At 41.8% G+C, this 20,288-nt stretch overlaps 1 protein-coding gene and 1 long non-coding RNA gene across 2 annotated transcripts in view; both read left to right on the top strand.

The window, feature by feature from the left end:
• Positions 1–12,491, top strand: part of LOC117821206 (filamin-B) — a 94,025-nt gene extending 81,534 nt beyond the window's left edge. The window contains 8 exon segments of the mRNA XM_034695315.1: positions 1,035–1,301; positions 1,381–1,518; positions 1,604–1,719; positions 6,989–7,121; positions 7,227–7,403; positions 9,930–10,148; positions 10,265–10,474; positions 10,859–12,491. Of these exon segments, the coding sequence (XP_034551206.1) occupies positions 1,035–1,301; positions 1,381–1,518; positions 1,604–1,719; positions 6,989–7,121; positions 7,227–7,403; positions 9,930–10,148; positions 10,265–10,474; positions 10,859–11,046 (1,448 nt within the window). The 3' untranslated portion in view covers positions 11,047–12,491.
• Positions 12,492–16,533: 4,042 nt separating this feature from the next.
• LOC117819993 lies at positions 16,534–18,685 on the top strand. The gene is made up of 2 exons (XR_004632668.1): positions 16,534–16,585; positions 18,427–18,685. It is a non-coding gene; the product is annotated as an uncharacterized LOC117819993 (long non-coding RNA).
• Positions 18,686–20,288: the final 1,603 nt, after the last annotated feature.

The raw sequence follows: 20,288 nt of genomic DNA on the forward strand, positions 1-20,288 counted from the left end.
CCCCCACCCCGAACTGAGTTCAAAACTTGAGAGCCCTGCATCTTGATTGTTTGGATATCCAACCTCTCGCCATGATGCGGTCCCGACTCGCTCTGAGAAAAAAAAGATGATGCAGCTAAAGCCAAATTGCAACAATGAAGATATTCCTAAAGTTTAGTCAACACATCAGTGTCTCAAATCTGAGCTGATTCTTCTTCTTCTTTTGCTCTTGAAAGTCTCCCGCCTGAAGCTCTGATATTTCTCCCGTTTGTTGTTTCAGACTCCTGCTCTGCCAAAGTCTGTCAGATGTATCTGTTGTCCTTTCTTGATCTCTTCTTTTCTTCTGTTTTTTCTTGTTCCATTTTTCTTTTCCCATCCTGCCTCTTCTCCTCGATCTTATTCTATTAATTTGCTTTAATTTACTTGCATAACTGTTTGTTCTGCCTTTGTATTCTCTCTTCTTGTTGCTCTTTACGTTGTACTTTATTATCTTTTCTTTCCTCAGCTTTTCTTTCTTTCCTTCTTTGCCTTCCGCCCCTCGTCTCTCCCCTCTCTTTTTCATCCTCTTTCATCCAGTGAGCTGGTTCCTCCTGGTCCTCTCTCGACAGCTCCTCTCTCCCTGTCGCTCCTACTGCTCCCTCTGGTGGTCTGGAGCTCATAGGAGTCGTTCCTCTGCCGCGGCCCAGGATCAGAGCCTCTCCCCGGGCCGTGTGCGCCTCATCTCTGGCCTCTCTGGTCTGGTGCTTGCAGGCCGGGCAAAGGCAGCGAGGGGCATTTGGGTCAATGATGCACGCTGCTCAGGCAGGGTGGAGGGTGCGTTGTAGAGCCCTATAGGGTTTAATGCTGGGGTGTACTAAGCAAGGTTTGCAACATGATGAGCCTTATTATATTGCAGATTGTTTGTCTGAGAGCTTCAGAGAATCCCTCGTAGGGTATTTAATAATCACAAAACTTACCTCTGATATCTGCACACACCTTTGACAAACAGGTAACAGACTAAGTCAAATAAAAGAAGTCCTTGAACACACACTGAAGTAATAACACTCTCTTTGCAGCGATCGACATGAAGGACGTCACCGCTGAGGTCACCAACCCCTCCGGAGCCGGGCAGCCGGCCGAGCTGGTGGCTGCAGGTAACGACACCTACTGCGTGCGCTTCGTTCCCACAGAGATGGGTGTGCACAGTGTGAGTGTGAAGTACAAGGGTGTGCACGTGCCCGGAAGCCCTTTCCAGTTCACCGTGGGGCCGCTGGGAGAGGGCGGGGCCGCCAAAGTGAAAGCGGGAGGTCCAGGACTGGAGGGAGCGCTGGCAGGGGAGCCAGGTACAAATATATTCCCACAGACAGCTTCACAAGGAGGATCATGTTTAAGGAGTTTCTTACATGTTTTTCTCTCCATCAGCTGAGTTCAGTATCTGGACGAGAGAGGCAGGAGCTGGTGGTCTGGCTATCGCAGTAGAAGGACCCAGCAGGGCGGAAATCTCCTTTGAGGACCGCAAAGACGGATCCTGTGGGGTCTCTTACATCGCCCAGGAGCCTGGTAGAGAGATGTTTGAATGAATCATCATCATGGTTAACAGTGTGTGTGTGTGTTTTCTCTGACTCCTCGTGTTCTCGCTCTCCAGGTGATTATGAGGTTTCTGTGAAGTTCAACGAGCAGCACATTCCCGACAGCCCGTACCTGGTTCCCGTCGTTGCTCCAGCGAATGACGCTCGCCGCCTCACTGTTACCGGCCTTCAGGTGAGGCATGAGGAGACACCTCCACAGCCAGCCCGCCCTGCCTTGCTGAAAGGCTTCAGGGCACAGTTGCATAAAAACTTTGACGATGGATGGATTTCACTCAGATTCAGAGCAGAAGAGTTGGGCAGGGGTTCGACTGGTTTGGGTTTAACAAGAACACAGATATTGAGTTCAGTTAAAAGATGTAGTTATGGTTCTTTATCATTATTTTTACACTGAATCAAAGATCTCTGCTGCACAAACAACAATCTGACTGTTGTTGCTCCAATGTGCTGGTTTCAGAGCCTCGTTTGCAGCAAGACTTAGGATTTTGTTTTCCACCACAGTAAGAAGATCATACTTTTATAGACACTTCAGCCTCATAAAACCCATATCAGTCGAACCCTTCCTGGAGCACTTAGAGTCAGGGTTCAGTATCTGAATCTTCTTTATGCAACTGGTCTCTTGAATGATGCCACAGCCAGGCAAACAAGTCCTTCCTGTGTGAAGTTTACATTTTGGACAGAGGGAGGCGCTAAAGGAAACATCATGGAGTCAAACATGGGAATGATTACCCTTCATCTCTCTCTGAACACGTTCTTTGGTACAAACTGGGACTCTAACAAACAATCACTTCTAGGGATGTCTCTATTGGCTTTTTGGCCCCTGATCCCGATCCAGTTTTTTTAAATATCGTGTCCTCGTCTGGTAGGGGAGAACGGGGTTGGTTGTCACACTTTTTACTGTTTTGATGATTGCTCATCATAAAAACGTGTTTCAATAGTCATTCCTACATTAAATTGAAGGTGTTCAAGGTGTTGGCTTGAAATGTGTATCCCTCTCATTTTCCAACTCATTGTAACAAAGAGGCAAATAACTATCAAAGACACTCTGACACATCGTGACAACCATCCCGGTGATGGGGTTGGTTGTCACAATGTTATTTCAATGGGAAAAATCTTTTAAAAAAGGCAAGAAGGCAGAACTAAATTTGAAAGTTTAATTGCACTGACAAGTGATAGGCCTACATAACTTAATGCATTTTAACATAAAATGAGCAAGGAACATGAAGAGGAAACACATCTTTAGGCCAGCCTATATAACAACATAGAGATCAAAACAAATAGGCCTAACAATAAAGGCCGACTCAACTAGGCTACATGCAGTCACTGTCTGAGTTACAGTGATGGCAAATGTAGGGTCTGCGCACTCCAACTCATTTCACCATGCATGATTTTGCCAACATATGGGTTGGTTGTTACGTATGACAACCAAACCCAAAGAGAATGAGACGACCAACCCCAACTGGATTTTTTTGCTAGCATCAAGGCTAACAACCATCTAACAACTATTTAGCTAGCTAATAAACATCTAAACTATAGCTTTCCCTTCACACTTTGTAAGGGTAACACTTGTTTTGTTTTAAACCCATCGTTTAAAAGCCTAGAAGAAAAATACTGAGGAGCTGAATATTTACAATTTGACTTGAAAAACACAAAAAGTCCTCTCACCTCAAGTTCAGCTGTCTTACTCCAGAGAAGACTATGTAGGTGAGAAATGTCCATACATCCATTTGAGAGCGATGCTCTCTGGCCAACCAACCCGTGTGACAACCAACCCCGCTCTCCCCTACTTGTATTTGCCTAGATAGTAGAGCTGCAAACTATTTTTTTTTTGTTTACAGAAATAAATAAAGGTAAACAAACATGTCTTCATCCTGCTATAAGTGTCGTTAAATACGATACTGCATACTTTGAGTTGAGCATGAAGGAATATATCCAGTGTGCATTGACACGGGACAGACATCACAGCTTCAAATGTCTTTTTAAATTCTGACAGCACGAACTTGTCACAAACTTTGTTGCACATCTCAAATAAGGCCGTGTCTGAAATGTAGAGATGAGTCCAACGCGATGAATTCAACCACCTTCTCTGTAAGCTTTTGGATCTTTTCATCCAAGAGTTTGTCTTTTTTTTTTATGATTTGAAATGTATTTGTTTTTACAAACATTCAAATATAGATACACAAATAATGACAATACAATAAAATAAAAATAATAAAAATAAAACAAAACAAAATACAGAGCAGAACAAACAACAAAAAAACAACAACAAAAAAAACAGACAAAACAAATTCTGAGAAAAAAACAAACAAAATTTGACAGATTATTTACAGCCAAAAAACGGTGAAAATACATACATTTTTTTTGTTTTATTGTATTGTCATTATTTGTGTGTCTTTATTTGAATGTTTGTAAAAACGAATACATTTTGAATCATAAAAAATGAATTAAAAAAATACAAGTTTGACGCTTCAGCACAGCAGCGTCTTCCTCTGTGGCCTCGTGAATGCACTGTATCCCACTGCATATCAAATTGGTAGTATTGAACGCAGCTCAACAACCATATTGCAAAGGTCGCAAGTGGCTGTTTTCCCTTTCTAATTTAAAATACTCTCAAGTCGCTGACACATTTTAGCCACAGGGTTGGTAATGCTACACACGTTTGTGCTCCGCTGCAGACTGTTCTAAGTTTACGACAGCTGATATAAATGATCGAGGCAAGACGATGGGCTCAAATTGCCGATCCCTGATCAGTTAAAAAAATCTATAAAACGGTCCGATCCGCAAGTTAAGATAAGATAACATAAGATATTACTTTATTGATCCCCTGGGGGGGGAATTCAGTTGTTGCAGCAACCCAGACAGAAGTACAATCAAGAAAGAAGTTTCAATAAGTAAAATAAAATAAATAAAATATAAAATAGATAAATAAAAGATAAAAAAAAGATAGAATACAATTTAGACATATACAATGTTACAAATGGAATTTAGATTAAATAGCAGTAATTACAGACAGTATTAAAAATGATTCAGTAGTGACAGGTAGACATGGTGAGATTATGGTTGGTAATGACAGATTAAGCAATAAATAAAAATAAATATGGGAATGTAATATGACTGAGTTGTAGTAAACAATAATGTATTGTTTACTGGACTTTCACTTTGGACTTGAACTATCTATTAATAAATTAAACTGTTAAGATAAGATGTCTGCACCCAAAATGTTAACATCCAATCATGTAGAAAAGCCAAATTTGAGAAACTGGAACCAAAATAAATTGACTTTTCTGCAGGATGAAAGATCAAACAGTTGATTTTGATGTATTCAAAGAGAGATGATTGTTTGCCTCATTGACTTCTTCCTTCAGCTTCAACCTCATGACAACATGTTTACAAAAGAGTCTTATCTCAGATCCACAGATACTCACTGAAAATGCTTACAGAAGGTCCTACTAAAACGTGGTTTATCCTCTGGGGAACCTTGCACACTGGATTTAAAATCCTGGACTGATTTGCCTGGCTCTGGTCGTCCCTCTTCTGTCTGGTGTGGAACTGCTGGTGTTTCTCTTGTGTTTCATTTAAAGGCTTTTAACAGCACCGTCATCTTCTTCATCATCTTCTTCATCATCACCATCAGCAGGATCGTCAGCTCCTGGTTGCGTAGCTACAGCAGACAGGCGCAGGGAGCAACAGAGCTTGTGTTGACTGTAGTTTGTGTGTAGCTGTAGACGGACTGTAGCCTATAGCCTTCTCTCTGTTCAGTAACTCTGAGTCTTATAGTACGGTGTAAGTACCTTACACTACAAGATCCTCTATTACTTGTTTACTTATAAATAGGGATGTAAGGATACACTCAACCCACGTTTCGATTTGAATCCTGATTTTTGGTTCACGGTACGATTCACTCACGTTTTTCAAGAAAACTGGATTGAACTCAAAATTGAAATAACTATTATTTTATTTCAATTCTCAGATATGGACAGTTGCAGTATATATTTTTTCTCTCACATTTCTTTGTAAACAAATTAATCTTTTTTCATTTTTAAGGTGTGTTGTAACTCAAATAAAACCACTGCACATGTTTTTTCTGCAACTTGAAAAAACTAAAATCATCGTACAAAAATACATTGTTGGAAGATTTCAGAACAATTATAGAGAAATGGAAAGTGAAAAATTCCCAAATGAAAGTATAAAACATTAAAGCAAATAAGGTAAATCTCTTTTAATTAGGGATGTACATTTCAAGTATTTTCCATGATCGATCTTTGGAAATGTTAAAGATCAATTATCGTTTAATAATTTAAAAAATGTGAATGTTTTCCATGTCAAAAATAATGCCAAATGCGTTTTTTCCCCCTAAATCAAATTTTACTTCATGACACAATGTATATTACTAACAGTGTTAAACAGCTACGGATTATATTGAGGTGTAAAAAATGTTAAACACGCTGAATATCAACGTGAGGAGCAGGCGTATAAATAATCTCCGCAGACGCATGATCATAGAGTGAAGACTCAGACTACAACATGTGGATTTACTGCAACAGGACAACTGAACAGAATCAGATTTTGGACCCAGTGTCCAGTTTTCTCATTCCTAATGAGAAAAATAAGCATGTGAACACGGTCATGTGTCAGCCGGGAGCGCTACCGGGTCATAATCAGTCCGACGTCGGAGAAAAAAAGCACTCGTGGAGACCTGTCACTCAGCTGCAGCCCCGAGCTGAGCATCGCCGCTGATTCTGAAACATGCTTTAAACTTAAAACACCTCCACTCAGCGAGTGACGAGAGAGCAGCACAAGAGACTTCATGATGTTGAACAAGCAGAGTGAAATGTAGATAGCGCCTTCTACTGTTTAAAATAACATCCAGATACAAATTTTGTTGAATTGATCTTCATCCACCCTTATTTGTATCGATTTTTTACCTTCTTGCAATATATCCTTACATCCCTACTTATAATCTAACACATTTAAACAATCATGGTTTAAAAATACTGTACTATAAAACTTAAAGTATCCGACTCTTCTCTCTAACACTGTGGCGGTCTGCCTCTGTCTGCTGTAGCCACCAACAGGCGCTCAGGTAAGAGCAGAAGAAGGTCAGAACGTCACATGACGATAAATGATAGAAATAGAGAGAATAGAATAGAAACTAAACACAGGACCAGTGTTTGTGTTTGTGTCCCTCCTCTACAGGGAGGTGAGTGTGTCCCTTTTAAGTGTCTCCAAGTTGTAATTACTCTGAATGTTGACTAATCTGTCCATTAGTTTCCATATGATTTATGGTTTTGTCTGTCGTGAAAGATGTCGATAATCGTTCCCAAAAGTCCAAACTGATCTGTGTTCTTGTCTGTGATCAAATGGTTAACTCCTCAATTGGTCAATGCAGCACTGGTTGGCTCATTGTTTCCCGTGTATACTGACCCTGTCTCTGACCTTGATAGGAGTCTGGTCTGAAGGTGAATCACCCAGCATCCTTTGCAGTGCGTCTAAACGGAGCAAAGGGAAAGATGACAGCCAAAGTCCACAGTCCCTCTGGAGCGCTGGAGGAGTGTGCCGTCACTGAGCTGGAGAAAGGTCTGTGTGTGTCTCAAAGTCTGGAGGTCCCTGTGGCCTTGATGCTTCAGTCTGAAGAGGACATATCAACAAAGAGTGACATCCTCCCTCTGTTCTGTCCTCCAGACAAGTATGCCGTGCGGTTCATCCCCAGGGAGAACGGCATCCACACCATCGATGTCAAGTTCAACGGGTCGCATATACCAGGAAGTCCTTTCCAGGTCAGAGTCGGAGAACCAGGACAGACAGGAGAGCCTGGTCTGGTTTCAGCCTATGGAGCTGGACTGGAGAGAGGCACAACAGGTGGGTTACCTCTCTGATGAGCTGTCACATGACCTCTTTACTTCTGTCTATAAAGGCAAAACAAATCCACAAGTACTCCAGGTTGTTCCTTTGCCATGTCTTCAGTTTTTCCGTAGCTCTGCTGACGAACATTCACACAAACAAACCACACCGACAACGTTTATTGCAAAACTTATTGAAATGAACTTATTGCACATATTGAACATTGAATTAGCAAAGCTTAAGTTATTGCCTATAAACATTTAAAAAATGAAAAATATGTTGCATTCATTTCTTATTGCTCAATCTGCAGCTTATCTAATGAATGAGCTTTACTAATTTCTTTTGAAAATATTTTTCCACAGGCCAACAACATTAGCAAAAAAAGTTCTGCAAAGAAAACCAAAAATGCCCTGTGGTAGCAAGAAAAAGTGCAAAAAGGAAACATTAAAGCTCAGTCTGCTGCTTTGTGATGCACACTAGTCTAAGCCAGATTCTCAGCATCTCATCTTGGATGCAAGTTTATCAATGTTTGGGGTCAGGCTCTGAGCTGAGGAAATCCTCAGGATTGAGTGAAGCTGTCATCAGTAAGACGACTCCTGTGAGATGTTTTGTTTAACCTAATCAAAGAGAACAGTTGTTCACACAGGTAGTTTGGCAGCACGGAGAATGGCTCAAGTTTTCTTGCAGCATCTGCGTGTCCCACACGGGGGGGGGGGTGGTTTTAAAAGCCCTCACTGCAGCGTCTGTGATCACACGGCCCCGCCCCTGAAGCTGCAGGTTGAGCGCATTGAGATCACACAGAAACGCCACTTCACACAGCAACTTTGTATCACGGAGCTCTGTTGTGTCTTTCCCTTTGCACTCCATGAACTGACAGACCTCCTCACGCAACTCGAAACACCTTTTCAGCACTTTTTCTTGGCTTAGCCATCGCACCTCTGTGTGATGGGGCAAGTCCCCACATTCTGAACCCAACTCCTCCAGAAAAGACTGGAACTGGCGCTGATTTAAACCTTTGGCTCTTATGAAGTTAACTGCTCATGTTACGGTGCTCATCACATGGTCCATTTCAAGGCTTTGCCACACAGCGATTCCTGATGTATGATGCAGTGATAAACTGTCAGCTCACCTGCGCTGTTTTCCTCCCGCATCTTCTCCCGGATCCTGCCCACTAATCCACTCTTTTGCCTGCACTTCGCGGCGCTCATCCGTCGTCAGTCCCACACGCTTATCCAAAGGCAGCCTCATTTCATTTACACATCTGGATACCTCTTCAAAGAGATCTTTCCCCGTAGTTGTGCCATGCTTTGATCTTAATCCCAAAAGTTCCTCTGTTGCGCACATGCATATACTCTGCCTCCCACCTGTCTTGAACCCCCCTGTTTTCAAAGTCCACCTTTCGTTTAGCCGTTTTTGGGGGAGAGGGAAAGCTCAAAGTTGACTGCAGGTGACTAGCTTCATAAGGCTGATGATGAGCGGAGTCGGGTAACGGCTCTCGCATGCGGGCCCTCGATTGACATGCAGTGCATTGTGGGACTTGTAGTTTTAGTGGTGCGTGCAAAATACCGTCGGGCCAGCTCTATAAATAATTTGATATTATCTCGCGGGCCAAAGATAATGCCACCGTGGGCCGGACTTGGCCCGTGGGCCTTGAGTTTGACACATATGATTTAGAGGCTTAAAAGACCCAAACACGGGGTACGCTTGTGGCCTAGTGGTCTAACAGCCAAATTCCACCAGATCCGTCTCTGATCCGTCACAGCACCGGATCTGATATGTTTCTATTCTAGTCAATGTGTTAACTTCCACTGGATCCACTCCGTTGCGTTCTGCCTGCATCTCTGATCCAGCAGTTCGGATCCCTCCAGTTTAGATACACAAGACTTCTATTTTTGCCGGATGCCGGAACATGACGCATCAATCTCAACAGAGCAGATGGAGCGGGACAGGAAGTCAGGCACCAAAACAAAATGAAAACATCTGGTTAATTTACAGAATAAAACACTCTGTGTTATCACCAGATCGTATTTGACTTAACTACAACAACAAACCGTCATGATGAGCGGAGCCAGGCCTGGAGTCAACAGGTCAGAGGGTTTCAGAGGAACAGAAAGACAACATGGACGAGGAGAGGAGGAGGAGAATCCTTGATTCAGTAATTACCACAGGAAAACCAGCTGTCCGGAGATCCTGCTCCGTGCTGCTTTCTGAAAACGCAACCGGTGGGTGTTGACGGACGAGAGAGCATGGAGCCGGACCGGACACAGATCTGGTGGAAGTCCTGTGTAAGTGCTCCCCATGTGTAAGTGCTCCCCATGTTTAGAGGCTTTAGTCCTCATCGCAGAGGTCACTGGTTTAACTCCTGGTCAAGACCATTAGCTGCATGTCTTCCCCCACTCTCTACTCCCAACAGCTCCTGTCTCCCTTCAGCTGTCCAATCCACAAAGGCGAAAATGCCCCAAAAATATAACTTTAAAAAAAGAAAAGACCCAAACACGGTGATAATCTCCTCTAGTTTTAAAGCAGAGTGTTTGAATCTTGCAGGTAATCAGTCGGAGTTCATCATCAACAACACTAAGGCAGGCCCCGGGGCCCTGGGCGTAACCATCGAGGGTCCATCCAAAGTAAAGATGGACTGCCAGGAGGTCCCAGAGGGTTACAAGGTTCACTACACTCCCATGGCACCTGGAAACTACCTGATCAGTGTCAAATACGGGGGGCCGAACCACATCAGTGGTAGTCCCTTTAAGGCGACAGTAACAGGTAACGTGGGGAATGTCATTGTAAACTAACATGAAGCTCACACAGTAACTTTTTTCTATCGTCAGCTCAAAGAAAGTCTTACTAACAATCATCAAAACCACTGTTGTTCCTCTCAGGTCAACGTCTGGTGAACGTGACCAATGCCAGCGAGACCTCAACACTAATGGTGGATCCAGCGATAAGAGCGTCCAGAAGCAGCTTCAGTCAGAGTGCCATGCCAAGGCCGGGTGATTCAGACGCTAGTAAGGTTCTCAGTCGGGGCCCCGGCCTGAGCAAGGCCTTTGTGGGCCAGAGGAGCAGCTTCTCTGTGGACTGCAGTAAGGCTGGTAAGAACACCAAAGTACGACTCTTTAAAGCTAGGGTTGGTAGTCTCGGAAAACTAGCATGAATTTGAATGTAGCGTGTCTTCAGATCTCCGTCTAACCAGTATAACAAAAAGTGTATCTAAATCTGACTACCAACCCCAGCTTTAATTACCAAAAAGTGTCAAGTACTGCAAGTTTCCATCACGTCTGGTTTCCAACGCTACTTATTCTTAGATAGTTTCCAATGTTTAGTACGGTTTTGCCACACTAAGATTATTCTATGTATGCACTGTTCTTTAACTGTCCAGATAATCTACATGTGATAACTTTGGTGTCATTTATCTCATTTATAAACGTCTCCGTTGAGATTTGTTTGGATTCTTATTTTCCTGGCTCTCTCCTCAGGTAAGAACATGCTCCTGGTGGGCGTGCACGGCCCTCAGGTCCCCTGTGAGGAGGTTCTGGTCAAACACTTGGGTAACCTGCAGTACAACGTGAGCTACGTGCTGAAGGAGCGGGGAAACTACATCCTGGTGGTGAAGTGGGGCGAGGACCACATCCCAGGCTCCCCTTTCCATGTCACCGTCCCATGATGCACCAAGTAACCTGCTGACACTCCACCAACACCCACACCCACGCCATTTTTTCATACCTATTTGAGCAGACAAATTTGCAGCACTGCAGAAGACTAATAAACAAAGTTGCTTTATAATGCTTTATGTGCTTATGTAGTTCTCATTTCCAATCAGATGTTTCGACGACTTTCTGCCCTGAAACTGAATAACCTATCACAATGTCCGTTGCCTGTTAAACTGCCCTTTCAAACGTTGGACTACAACAAATTGAAGTCATCTGTGAATGTATTTTCGGTAGTGAATCAGAGGCCAAATGTTGAAAGTGGTAGTTTAAAGAATTTGCCTTAAGCTCCAGTTGTAAAGAAAGATTTAAGCTGCTCGGGAATAATCAATTGATGAATCTTGCACTTGACTTGACGATGGTTTTAACACTTAAATGCTGGATTTTACATGACAAGTTGATGAGCATGTCCTGACACATAATATTCTGGATTTGTAAAAGGTTTGGGCTGAGTGGAGATAAACTTTTCAAGTGCTCACGCTCAGAAAAATAACTGGAATCACACAGCACTTTGTTTGAGGAGGAAACTAAAAATAAGGGACGTTTTAATCCTGGGAGGTTTATCGGTTGATTGTGGACCAGGAAGCACAGAGAGGAACTGAATCTTCCAAAGGGGAACCAGCCAAAAAATGACTAAATCTGTGGTAGTGAAGTTAACTTAAAATGACAAAGTGCTGTGAAAGAAACCTCTAAATCAAGACAATTCAATGTTCTGTCTGTACGTTTGTTTCTTTTAAGTGTTGCTCGGTCAGACTTGCATTGACTGGAGCGTCTAAATGTACCTGACTACTGATGTTTGTTGTTGATTTTTTGCTCTGTCAGAATCCCATGCATAACGTTGCCAAAATAAATCAGTGACTGTTAAAAAGCTGCCTTCACACTACTGGATCCTGCACTGTACAATAGACTACTCTTTTACGCAGTAGAGTTGTGGGTTCGTAGCTGTTCTGTTTTGTCCCTCCAGCTGTATTTTCACACAAACACATCTGACTTCTAACTTTGCGGCTCAGTTTTGATCTGATTTACGAGATCCAGCTCTCTTGTTTGGATGAAATCATGACAGAAAATCCTCCTCCTTTTCTCTACCAGTAACTCTCTGCCTGTACGGTAACATCAGATCACTACATCACTACATTAAACAAATAAAGCATCAAAAGCAGATCTGAGCTTAAAGATGAGAAGTCAGGCTTTTGATTTGTGTGTAAATCCTGTCGATGAATCTGTCTGTGTGTCTCGAGATGTTTCCTAATCATTGCTACTTTTGATACTTAAGGGATAAGAGGATTTTTGTATGGGGAAAAAAAGAACCTTTGGTTTTTTCTATTAGGTAATGGGTGTTGTAATGTGAAACTAAAACATGACATGGTGTACATTTGATAATTAAAATCAACTGGAATGAAGACAGACTTTTGACTTTTATTTGTTGGATCTAATTTTTTCTTCAGGGATGTATTAACACCCAGTTTGTTTTCAGGGTTGATGCCCTATAGTGCCCTACTACCCCTTTAGAACACTATGCTCCCAACATGCAGGCCTATCGTACCTAAAGTCTCTAAAAGTAGTATGGGAGGAAGAGCCTTCAGATATAAGGCCCCTCTCCTTTGGAATCATCTACCAGTCTCTACTTTTAAGAGTAGGCTTCAAACTTTCCTTTTTGATAAAGCTTATAGTTAGAGCTGGATCAGGCTTGGACCAGCTCTTAGTTATGCTGCTATAGGCTTAGACCGGCACACTGGGATCCTATCTCACCCTTCCCCCCCATCAATTACTTTAACTCTTTCTGTCCCATTAAAGTTACTAACCATAGACCTTTCTGGAGTCCCTGAGCTCCCTTGTCTCATAGGTTCCTCTGGATCTCTGCTGCTGTGGACGTGCCAGACTCCAGCTGCTACAATCAATCAATCTTTATTCGTAAAGCGCCAAATCACAACAAACGTTATCGCAAGTCGCTATTACAAACATAGGAGGTCTAGACTGTCAAATTATGAACAGAGACCCAACACCAAGATAGGATAAGACTCAGTCGGTTTTTGAAACGACCTGCTACATACTACTTACTAATGTAGTAGGCAGTAGGTAATGCCTACTACATACTGCGTTTGAATTTAGTATGTAGTATGACTGTTGTATTAGGTCTGTGTTGCAGTATGCTGGGTCAGACATCACTGAATTTCCAGTTTCAAACAGCGGAAGTAAAACACGGTGAAGCCGATAGAGAAAATGCTTATTTAGCACCAATAATGATTTAAAAAGTTGAGAAGTGGTTTGTATGTAATTCAATAACTTTGACATTACCCAAAAAACGGATTTTCCCCCATCAAAAATGAAGAGAAAAGAAAAAGCGGAACAAGCGCTGTGCATTGTGGGAAACCATACGCGAGGCAGACTGGTCCGTTGCATACTGTGAAATGTTCAGTAGACATCCTGGGACTTTTGGCATACTGCAGATTTTACCCTTTTTTTTTTTTTTTTTTTTTACTCTTGTCTGCATATATATTTCTGGTTTGTGTCATGTTTGTCACAAACTGTCAAATATTAATGCAATTTATTCTTGCAGCAAAAGAAAAGAAAGAAAACCTTTTTCTTCTGTGCTTGTGACTGTGTGCATGGGACCATCACCATCCCTCTTTGAACTCTGGCCTATCTTTTATTGGCAGCTAATATCATGTTCTGTAAAAGAGGGCGTGCGCACCTAGGTGGGCCAAAAAAAAAATAAGAGAAAGTAAAAGAAAGATTACATAAGGATATACAAAGGGACAGGGAAAGAGAAGGAGAGAGAGACCTAAGACACTTAGATGGAGAGGGACCATCTCACCATGACGCCAAAAAAAACCTGTGCGGTGATACTAATGATTAAGCAACCCTTAGTGTCCACAATCATTACTGAAGCTTGGGTCGCAGAGGGTTGCCGCCGTGCTGTGTTCTATTTGTGTAACAAGACCACCACTGGTGCAGATGATACCACTTGCGTCAGATCAGCCGAGCGGTTCAGCCCAGCACCCGGGCCGCGAGAGCAGTCAGACCGAAGAACCCAACCCGCCGCGGGAGACCCAGGCCAGGGGACAAGCCAAGGACTCAGACCGGAAGCAAACAGGTACCGCTTCTGGCCGCTGCACCTGCGCTTGATGGGCTGAAACCGGTGTCCGCCGCTAGCCTCCTGGCTGTCTGTCTCAAGCGGCTCATGTGCCCTGCTGCACGGTCAAAGTCCATCACATCCGCCGGCATGTAAGACTGTCCATCGTCCATTACCTCCTCCTTGACTTTCTGACGAGCCCTGCTCCCGTCACGTTCAGCCATCATTGTAACTGACGATTGAAGTTAGTCGATTCCAAGCTAGATGTGGCTAACACAGTTTAGCGTAGAAAGTTCGGTATTTACACTTCTGACACCAATGTAACGTCCGTCCTGGACGCTGTAGAAAATCACGAGCCGATTCGTAGTAACTCCTTTTAATTCCCGGTCACTGTCAGCCATGACCACGCCAGTTACAACAATTACAACAGCAACCCAAAACAACCAACCGTTCAACCATGAAAAAACTCTCCTTTTTCCTCCCTCCCGCTCGCACACACACTCTCTTAACTCTGCCCCCTCCTGATGCCTTCACCAACTTCACACTGTAGGAATTCACATCATCTACACTGAACACAACACTAACAGTAGAGCTGTTAATATATACACAACACAACAATATATATACACACATATATATATATATATATAAACATATATAGTCAAACAAACACATATAGTCACCCTGACTGCAATAAAGTTATGTTGTTATATGATCCAAATTTGGGTACTTTAATTTCATTCAATAATAATAATAAAATAATAATAATCATAGTAATTGAAAAAACGTATAAAGCACTTTTCTAGGTACTTAAATACGCTTTACATGAAGTGCAAAAATAATATTAAATTAAAAAAATGAATTCAAATATTAATAATAAATAAATTAAATTTGTGTGATTAAACAATCACAAAAATGTTAGTTTAAAATGGTTATAAAAGTAAATTTTAAAAATGTTAATAAAAAACAATTAACATGTTAATAAAAAATCACAAAGATGTTGATAAAACATATTTTTTTAATAAAAAATAAAAATAAAATGTTCATAAAAAATTGTTGAAAAAAATAAATCCAAAAAAAGTTCAAAAAAACATATATTTTATCAGCTTCAGCAGAGTTGCTATATCACCATTCAAAAGCTTATACACTCTCGTTCAATGGTTTTTATATAGTTCAATTATTTGAAACACTGTAGATTAATACAGAAAGACATCAAAACTATGTAAGAACATATATGGAATTATTGAATGAACCAAAAAGTGTTAAACAAACCAGAATATGTTTTATATTTTGGATTTCATAAAGTAGCCCCCTTTTCCTTCATGACAGCTTTGCACACTCTTGGTATTCTCTCAGTCTGCTTCATGAAGTGGTCTCCTGGAATGGTTTCTAATTAACATGAGCCTTATCAAGGGTTCATTTGTAGAATGACTTGCCTTCTTAATGTGTTTGAGACCAGCAGTTGTGTTGTTCAGAGGTAGGGTTAGTACACAATGGATAACCCTATTTGACTACTTCTGTTATCCAGATTATGGCAAAACCAGATTATTTCATAGTTTTGATGACTTCAGTATTAATCTACAATGTTGAAAATAATTAAAATAAATAAAAACCATTGAATGAGAATCTGTGTCCAAACTTTTGACTGGTACTGTATATCATCATATAATCCTTAATGTGGGCTCTATAATTATTCAGGTTACATGAAGGTTCAGTTTAAAGTGTTGTACATGGTTTTGTGTTGTTTGAGCTGTTATGATAATCACATTTATTCATTATTCCATATTTTATTCATGTTATTAGTAGTTACCTCAAATGTGTTTGCTGCCTAATATAACAGTAGTTTAAGCCTTGTTGGTGATATTTAGAATTACTCTTTTTGTCTGTGCATTCTGATACTAATATTTACCTGAATCTGGGTCTCAAACTAAACTCTAATCCATATATATAATATTTCATCACATGCCTCAGGACACAGGGACGGTCTTTGCTGTCTTAAAAGTTGTACTCACATTTTCTTTTATACCCCAGACATAAAACAAATGTGTGAAATATTGTGATTTGAATGTGTTGCATTTTAATTATTTTTGTGTCTGTTAAGGGAACTGTAATTTTTGGGATCAATAAAGTTATACCTGTGTGAAAAAAATTGACCTTACTGACTTCCTTTAATTTTGTAAGAAGCTGAACAACAAATTATAACACCTTTTTTTTGTACCTTTTTAATAATCATATTTGATACATCAGTTTTTGAGACCTCTACATCATCAGTGTGATATATTTTTTCCGGAAAAAAAACCTGATGTATAGAATCAGATACATGCATTGCACGGATAATCCACCAGGTGTGAGTAATGAATGCACCAGAAGGACCTCACTTGAGACATCCATCATGGCAGCTGTGGATCAGAGACCCACTCAAGGTTTTTCAGATATTTTTGCCTATTTAGAAAAAATTGGAGGAAAAAAACTTGCAAATTGTTCCTGAAACTTCAAGAGGAATGTAATGTTAAACTAATTAAACTAATTAATATTTAGTATATTCATCACTTAATTTATGGTCAAATCGTGTTGAAAATGTGTGTATCAAAAATGTATACAGCAGATATATGCCAGGAAAATGAGTGTTGATTACTGACGGAAGAGGTGAAGATTCATGTATATGTACAGTATGTGTAGGGATGGGTACCTTTCACATTTGAACCGATACGATACCGATTCACGGTACCGGTACTCAATGGTACCAATTTTCAGTACATGAAATGAACAGAAACAGGATTATATAGGTGATTAGATATATTAGCTGACACGTGCTCGTGGCGTCTAATTGCTCTTTTGGGAGTTTATCAATCAACACATGTGAATGCATGCGGACGGGAAAAAGTCAGTTCTCCGTCTCTTTATAATAACAGGACACACAACTTACTTGTTGGGCATTCACGCACATAGGAACGGTTATAAACAGAGCCGGTAGTCGGAGCGAGAGGGTCAGTCTCAACTTAATCCTACTGCAGCTCTGCCTCGGGATGAGTGTGCGCGCTGCAGGCTCTGTTTGGCACGCTCCCGCGAGAGCAGAGAGCAGAGACATCCTGGTCATGCTCAAACTTTATTACAGGGTGAAAGTATGGAAATTCGCCTCCTCTTCCACTCCCTCACAGTCATAAGGATGCATTTAGGTACCGAAACATGGTACCGTTTGATTTTACGTGAATCGGTACTCGCCAGTACCGACGGAATTCGGTCGGTACCTATAAAAGTACCGAATTCGGTACCCATCCCTAAGTATGTGTTTAAATGTTGAGTATAAATAGATGCATTCACCTGCAAAGATGATGGAGGACAGAAACATTTTAGGAGTGGTTATCTGGACATACTACTTCTTTCTATGCATAGGCATATAAAAAATGAAAATAAATGAATAAATAAAAAATAAATAAAGAGACAGAACAAATGTACAAACAGCAGCTTCTACTGGAAAAGGAATGTACCAAATACAGGAAGTCATCCGGAAGTGGTCGAGTGAGCGGTTTGTATTGGCGGAGAGAAACGAACCATCCTGCCAATCACAGGTCAATCTGATTTATCCTTACAAAATAAAAGCCAAATGACATTTGAAAAAAAAGCAATAATCTTGGATATTTTCAATCAGAGATTATAAATAAATCTCAGTTTCCACTGAGTCATTATAGTTCAGACTGATAGTGGACAACCTTATAATGTAATTCGCAATTCTCCTCCGAAACGCTTGAGGGCAGTGTGGTCTCTCTGATAGCCGGTCGCCTGCTTCCGGTCCTGCTACGATCTCTGTTTACTTTTCCACATCGATTCAGAGCGTGTTATGTTAATCTGCAGCTGATACATGTTGCTGTTTATCATACAGACATGATTACATGAAGAATAGAGAGGAGGAGATGAAATACACGGCCGATGTGTGGCCGATGTCCGGGATCCCGGAAGTGCTGTGAATGCGGGAAAGACAAAGCCGTCGAGCGGACCAATCACAGAGCTTGCGGTCCGCGTCGGCTCTACGCGTAGTTACATTTTGGAGGAGGTGCACGTCAGCTACGTGCGTAGGCCTCTGCGTAGGTACGGGAGCTATGCGGACCTACGGCGTAGGCTACGCCGTCGATTCGACGCAGAAGTATAAATCATCCTTTAGACACACATCTGCTGAGACCGTGTTGGAGAGAGGGATAGAGGGAGATGAAGAGAGAGAGAGAGATGATCGTGGTGAGACGTTGACATTGTCTACCTGTATCCACAGGCGACTACACTCTGAGTTACATCACTCCATCCCACGCCAAGTCCTCGGTGGTGAAGAACACCTTCTACGCCGGGAACGGAGTTTTCAGCAGCTCATCTTCTTCTTTGGACATGTATGGCTGAAGTTCAGCTCTAGAGACATGAGGAGGCGATATCATGCTGACAAAGCCTAAAATGTCCTAAAACGCCCAAAAGTGGTGTTATTACAGAAGTATTCTTTGTGTCGTGATTGTCAGAATTAAAGTATATTTCTTCATAAATTCTCGTCGTTGTTTTGCGTTTGATCGATTTGGACTCCAGCCTTCCTCTTGTGCAAAAACAGCAATGTCTGTGGTTTTCTGATACTTCCTATGAACAGTCTACACTCATACAGGTGTAAGGTTAAGCATCTGCAAACCTGATACCCCTGTGTGATTGAATATGAATGGACTCCTGGCCTGGGGTCGTTCAGAAAGTGGAACATCTGATACCTCACTGAGCCCCTTGTAGGAAATGTTACACACCACTACATTTAATATTTAATTTCTAATCTAATAATTCCACTGTGCTCTGGTCATCTCCAGTTTTGACCACAAAGGGGCACCAGTCTGTCTTTGAAGGAGTTAAATCGCCATCTAGTTCACCGCAATACAATCCTGTAATGTTTTTTTTTAAGTGTGGTCTTATGAATTAATTTCACTATTGCTCCTGCTAGCCACAATGCGTGCCGGTGAGCTCTTCTACTTTAATGAGAAAAATCCCAGAGGACCGGCAGGTAAGCTAGGCTATTTTCTCTGCAGACAGTGTCGCCTATTTACCTTATTTTCTCCAAAGTTAAGAAAATATGGTCCAGGAACTCATCACAGTGCAAATGCATGCAACAGCAGAAAAAATGGGAGTCATTCAGTTTGCCGTCAGAAACCCCCTTTGTTTTTGCACTATTTCCATACGCACCTCGAAGACCAGTGTTCTTCCGCTACATGAGCACTGATACACGCCGATCAGCTGTTTGGATCTGCCTGCACTTTTGGAACAAAAACTACAAACTGCAAAAATGAGTGATTCTGACAGCGATGATGACATGCCTTTTACTGTGGACACAAGAGGAAACCTCTATAAAGCAGAGTTTACAGAGGAAGAACTCCACATGGAGACCCAACGTACTGAAGAAGAGAGGGGAGAAAGTTCTGTGCTAACAAGTGAGCAGGAGAGATCCCACGTTACCTGGTGGTGCCGGTGTGTAAACTGTGAGCCCATGCCAACGAACCCAGAGAGCTTCTGCTGTCAGGAGAGGGACTTAGTGACAACAATACTTCAGGACCTTTCTGAATCAGAGGATACCAGCGGCTCACATACGGCTCCAGTCTGCATCACTCATCATCCAGAGTTCCCTGCTTTACAGGAGGTTTGCTTCTTTGAACAGCCGGAATAAAGACAGGTAAGTCCCATCTTTTAAATTTGCAGAGTTTAATTCACTTTAAAGACCGATATCGCTACTTGATCTCGCTACGTGCTTGTTGATCCAAACAGCTGATCGGCGCGTATCCGTGCTCATGCAGCGGAAGAACACCAGTTTGCGAGGTGCGTCTGAAAATAGTGCAAAAACAAAGGGGGTTTTTGACAGCAAACTGAATAGCTCCAATTTTTCTACTGGTGCATGCATTTGCACCGTGATGAGTGCCTGGACCATATTTTCTTAACTTTGGGGAAATTACGCAAATTAGGAGGCCCTGTCCGCAGAGAAAATAGCCTAGCTTACCTGTCGGTCCTCTGGAAATTTTCTCATTAAAGTAGAAGAGCTCACCGGCATGCATTGTGGCTAGCAGGAGCAATAGTGTAATGTAACTTATACGACCCCACTTCAAAAAACCTGAAATATCCCTT

Source organism: Notolabrus celidotus, chromosome 1, assembly GCF_009762535.1.
Source record: "Notolabrus celidotus isolate fNotCel1 chromosome 1, fNotCel1.pri, whole genome shotgun sequence".
In the NCBI taxonomy this organism is placed as follows: Eukaryota; Metazoa; Chordata; class Actinopteri; order Labriformes; family Labridae; genus Notolabrus; species Notolabrus celidotus.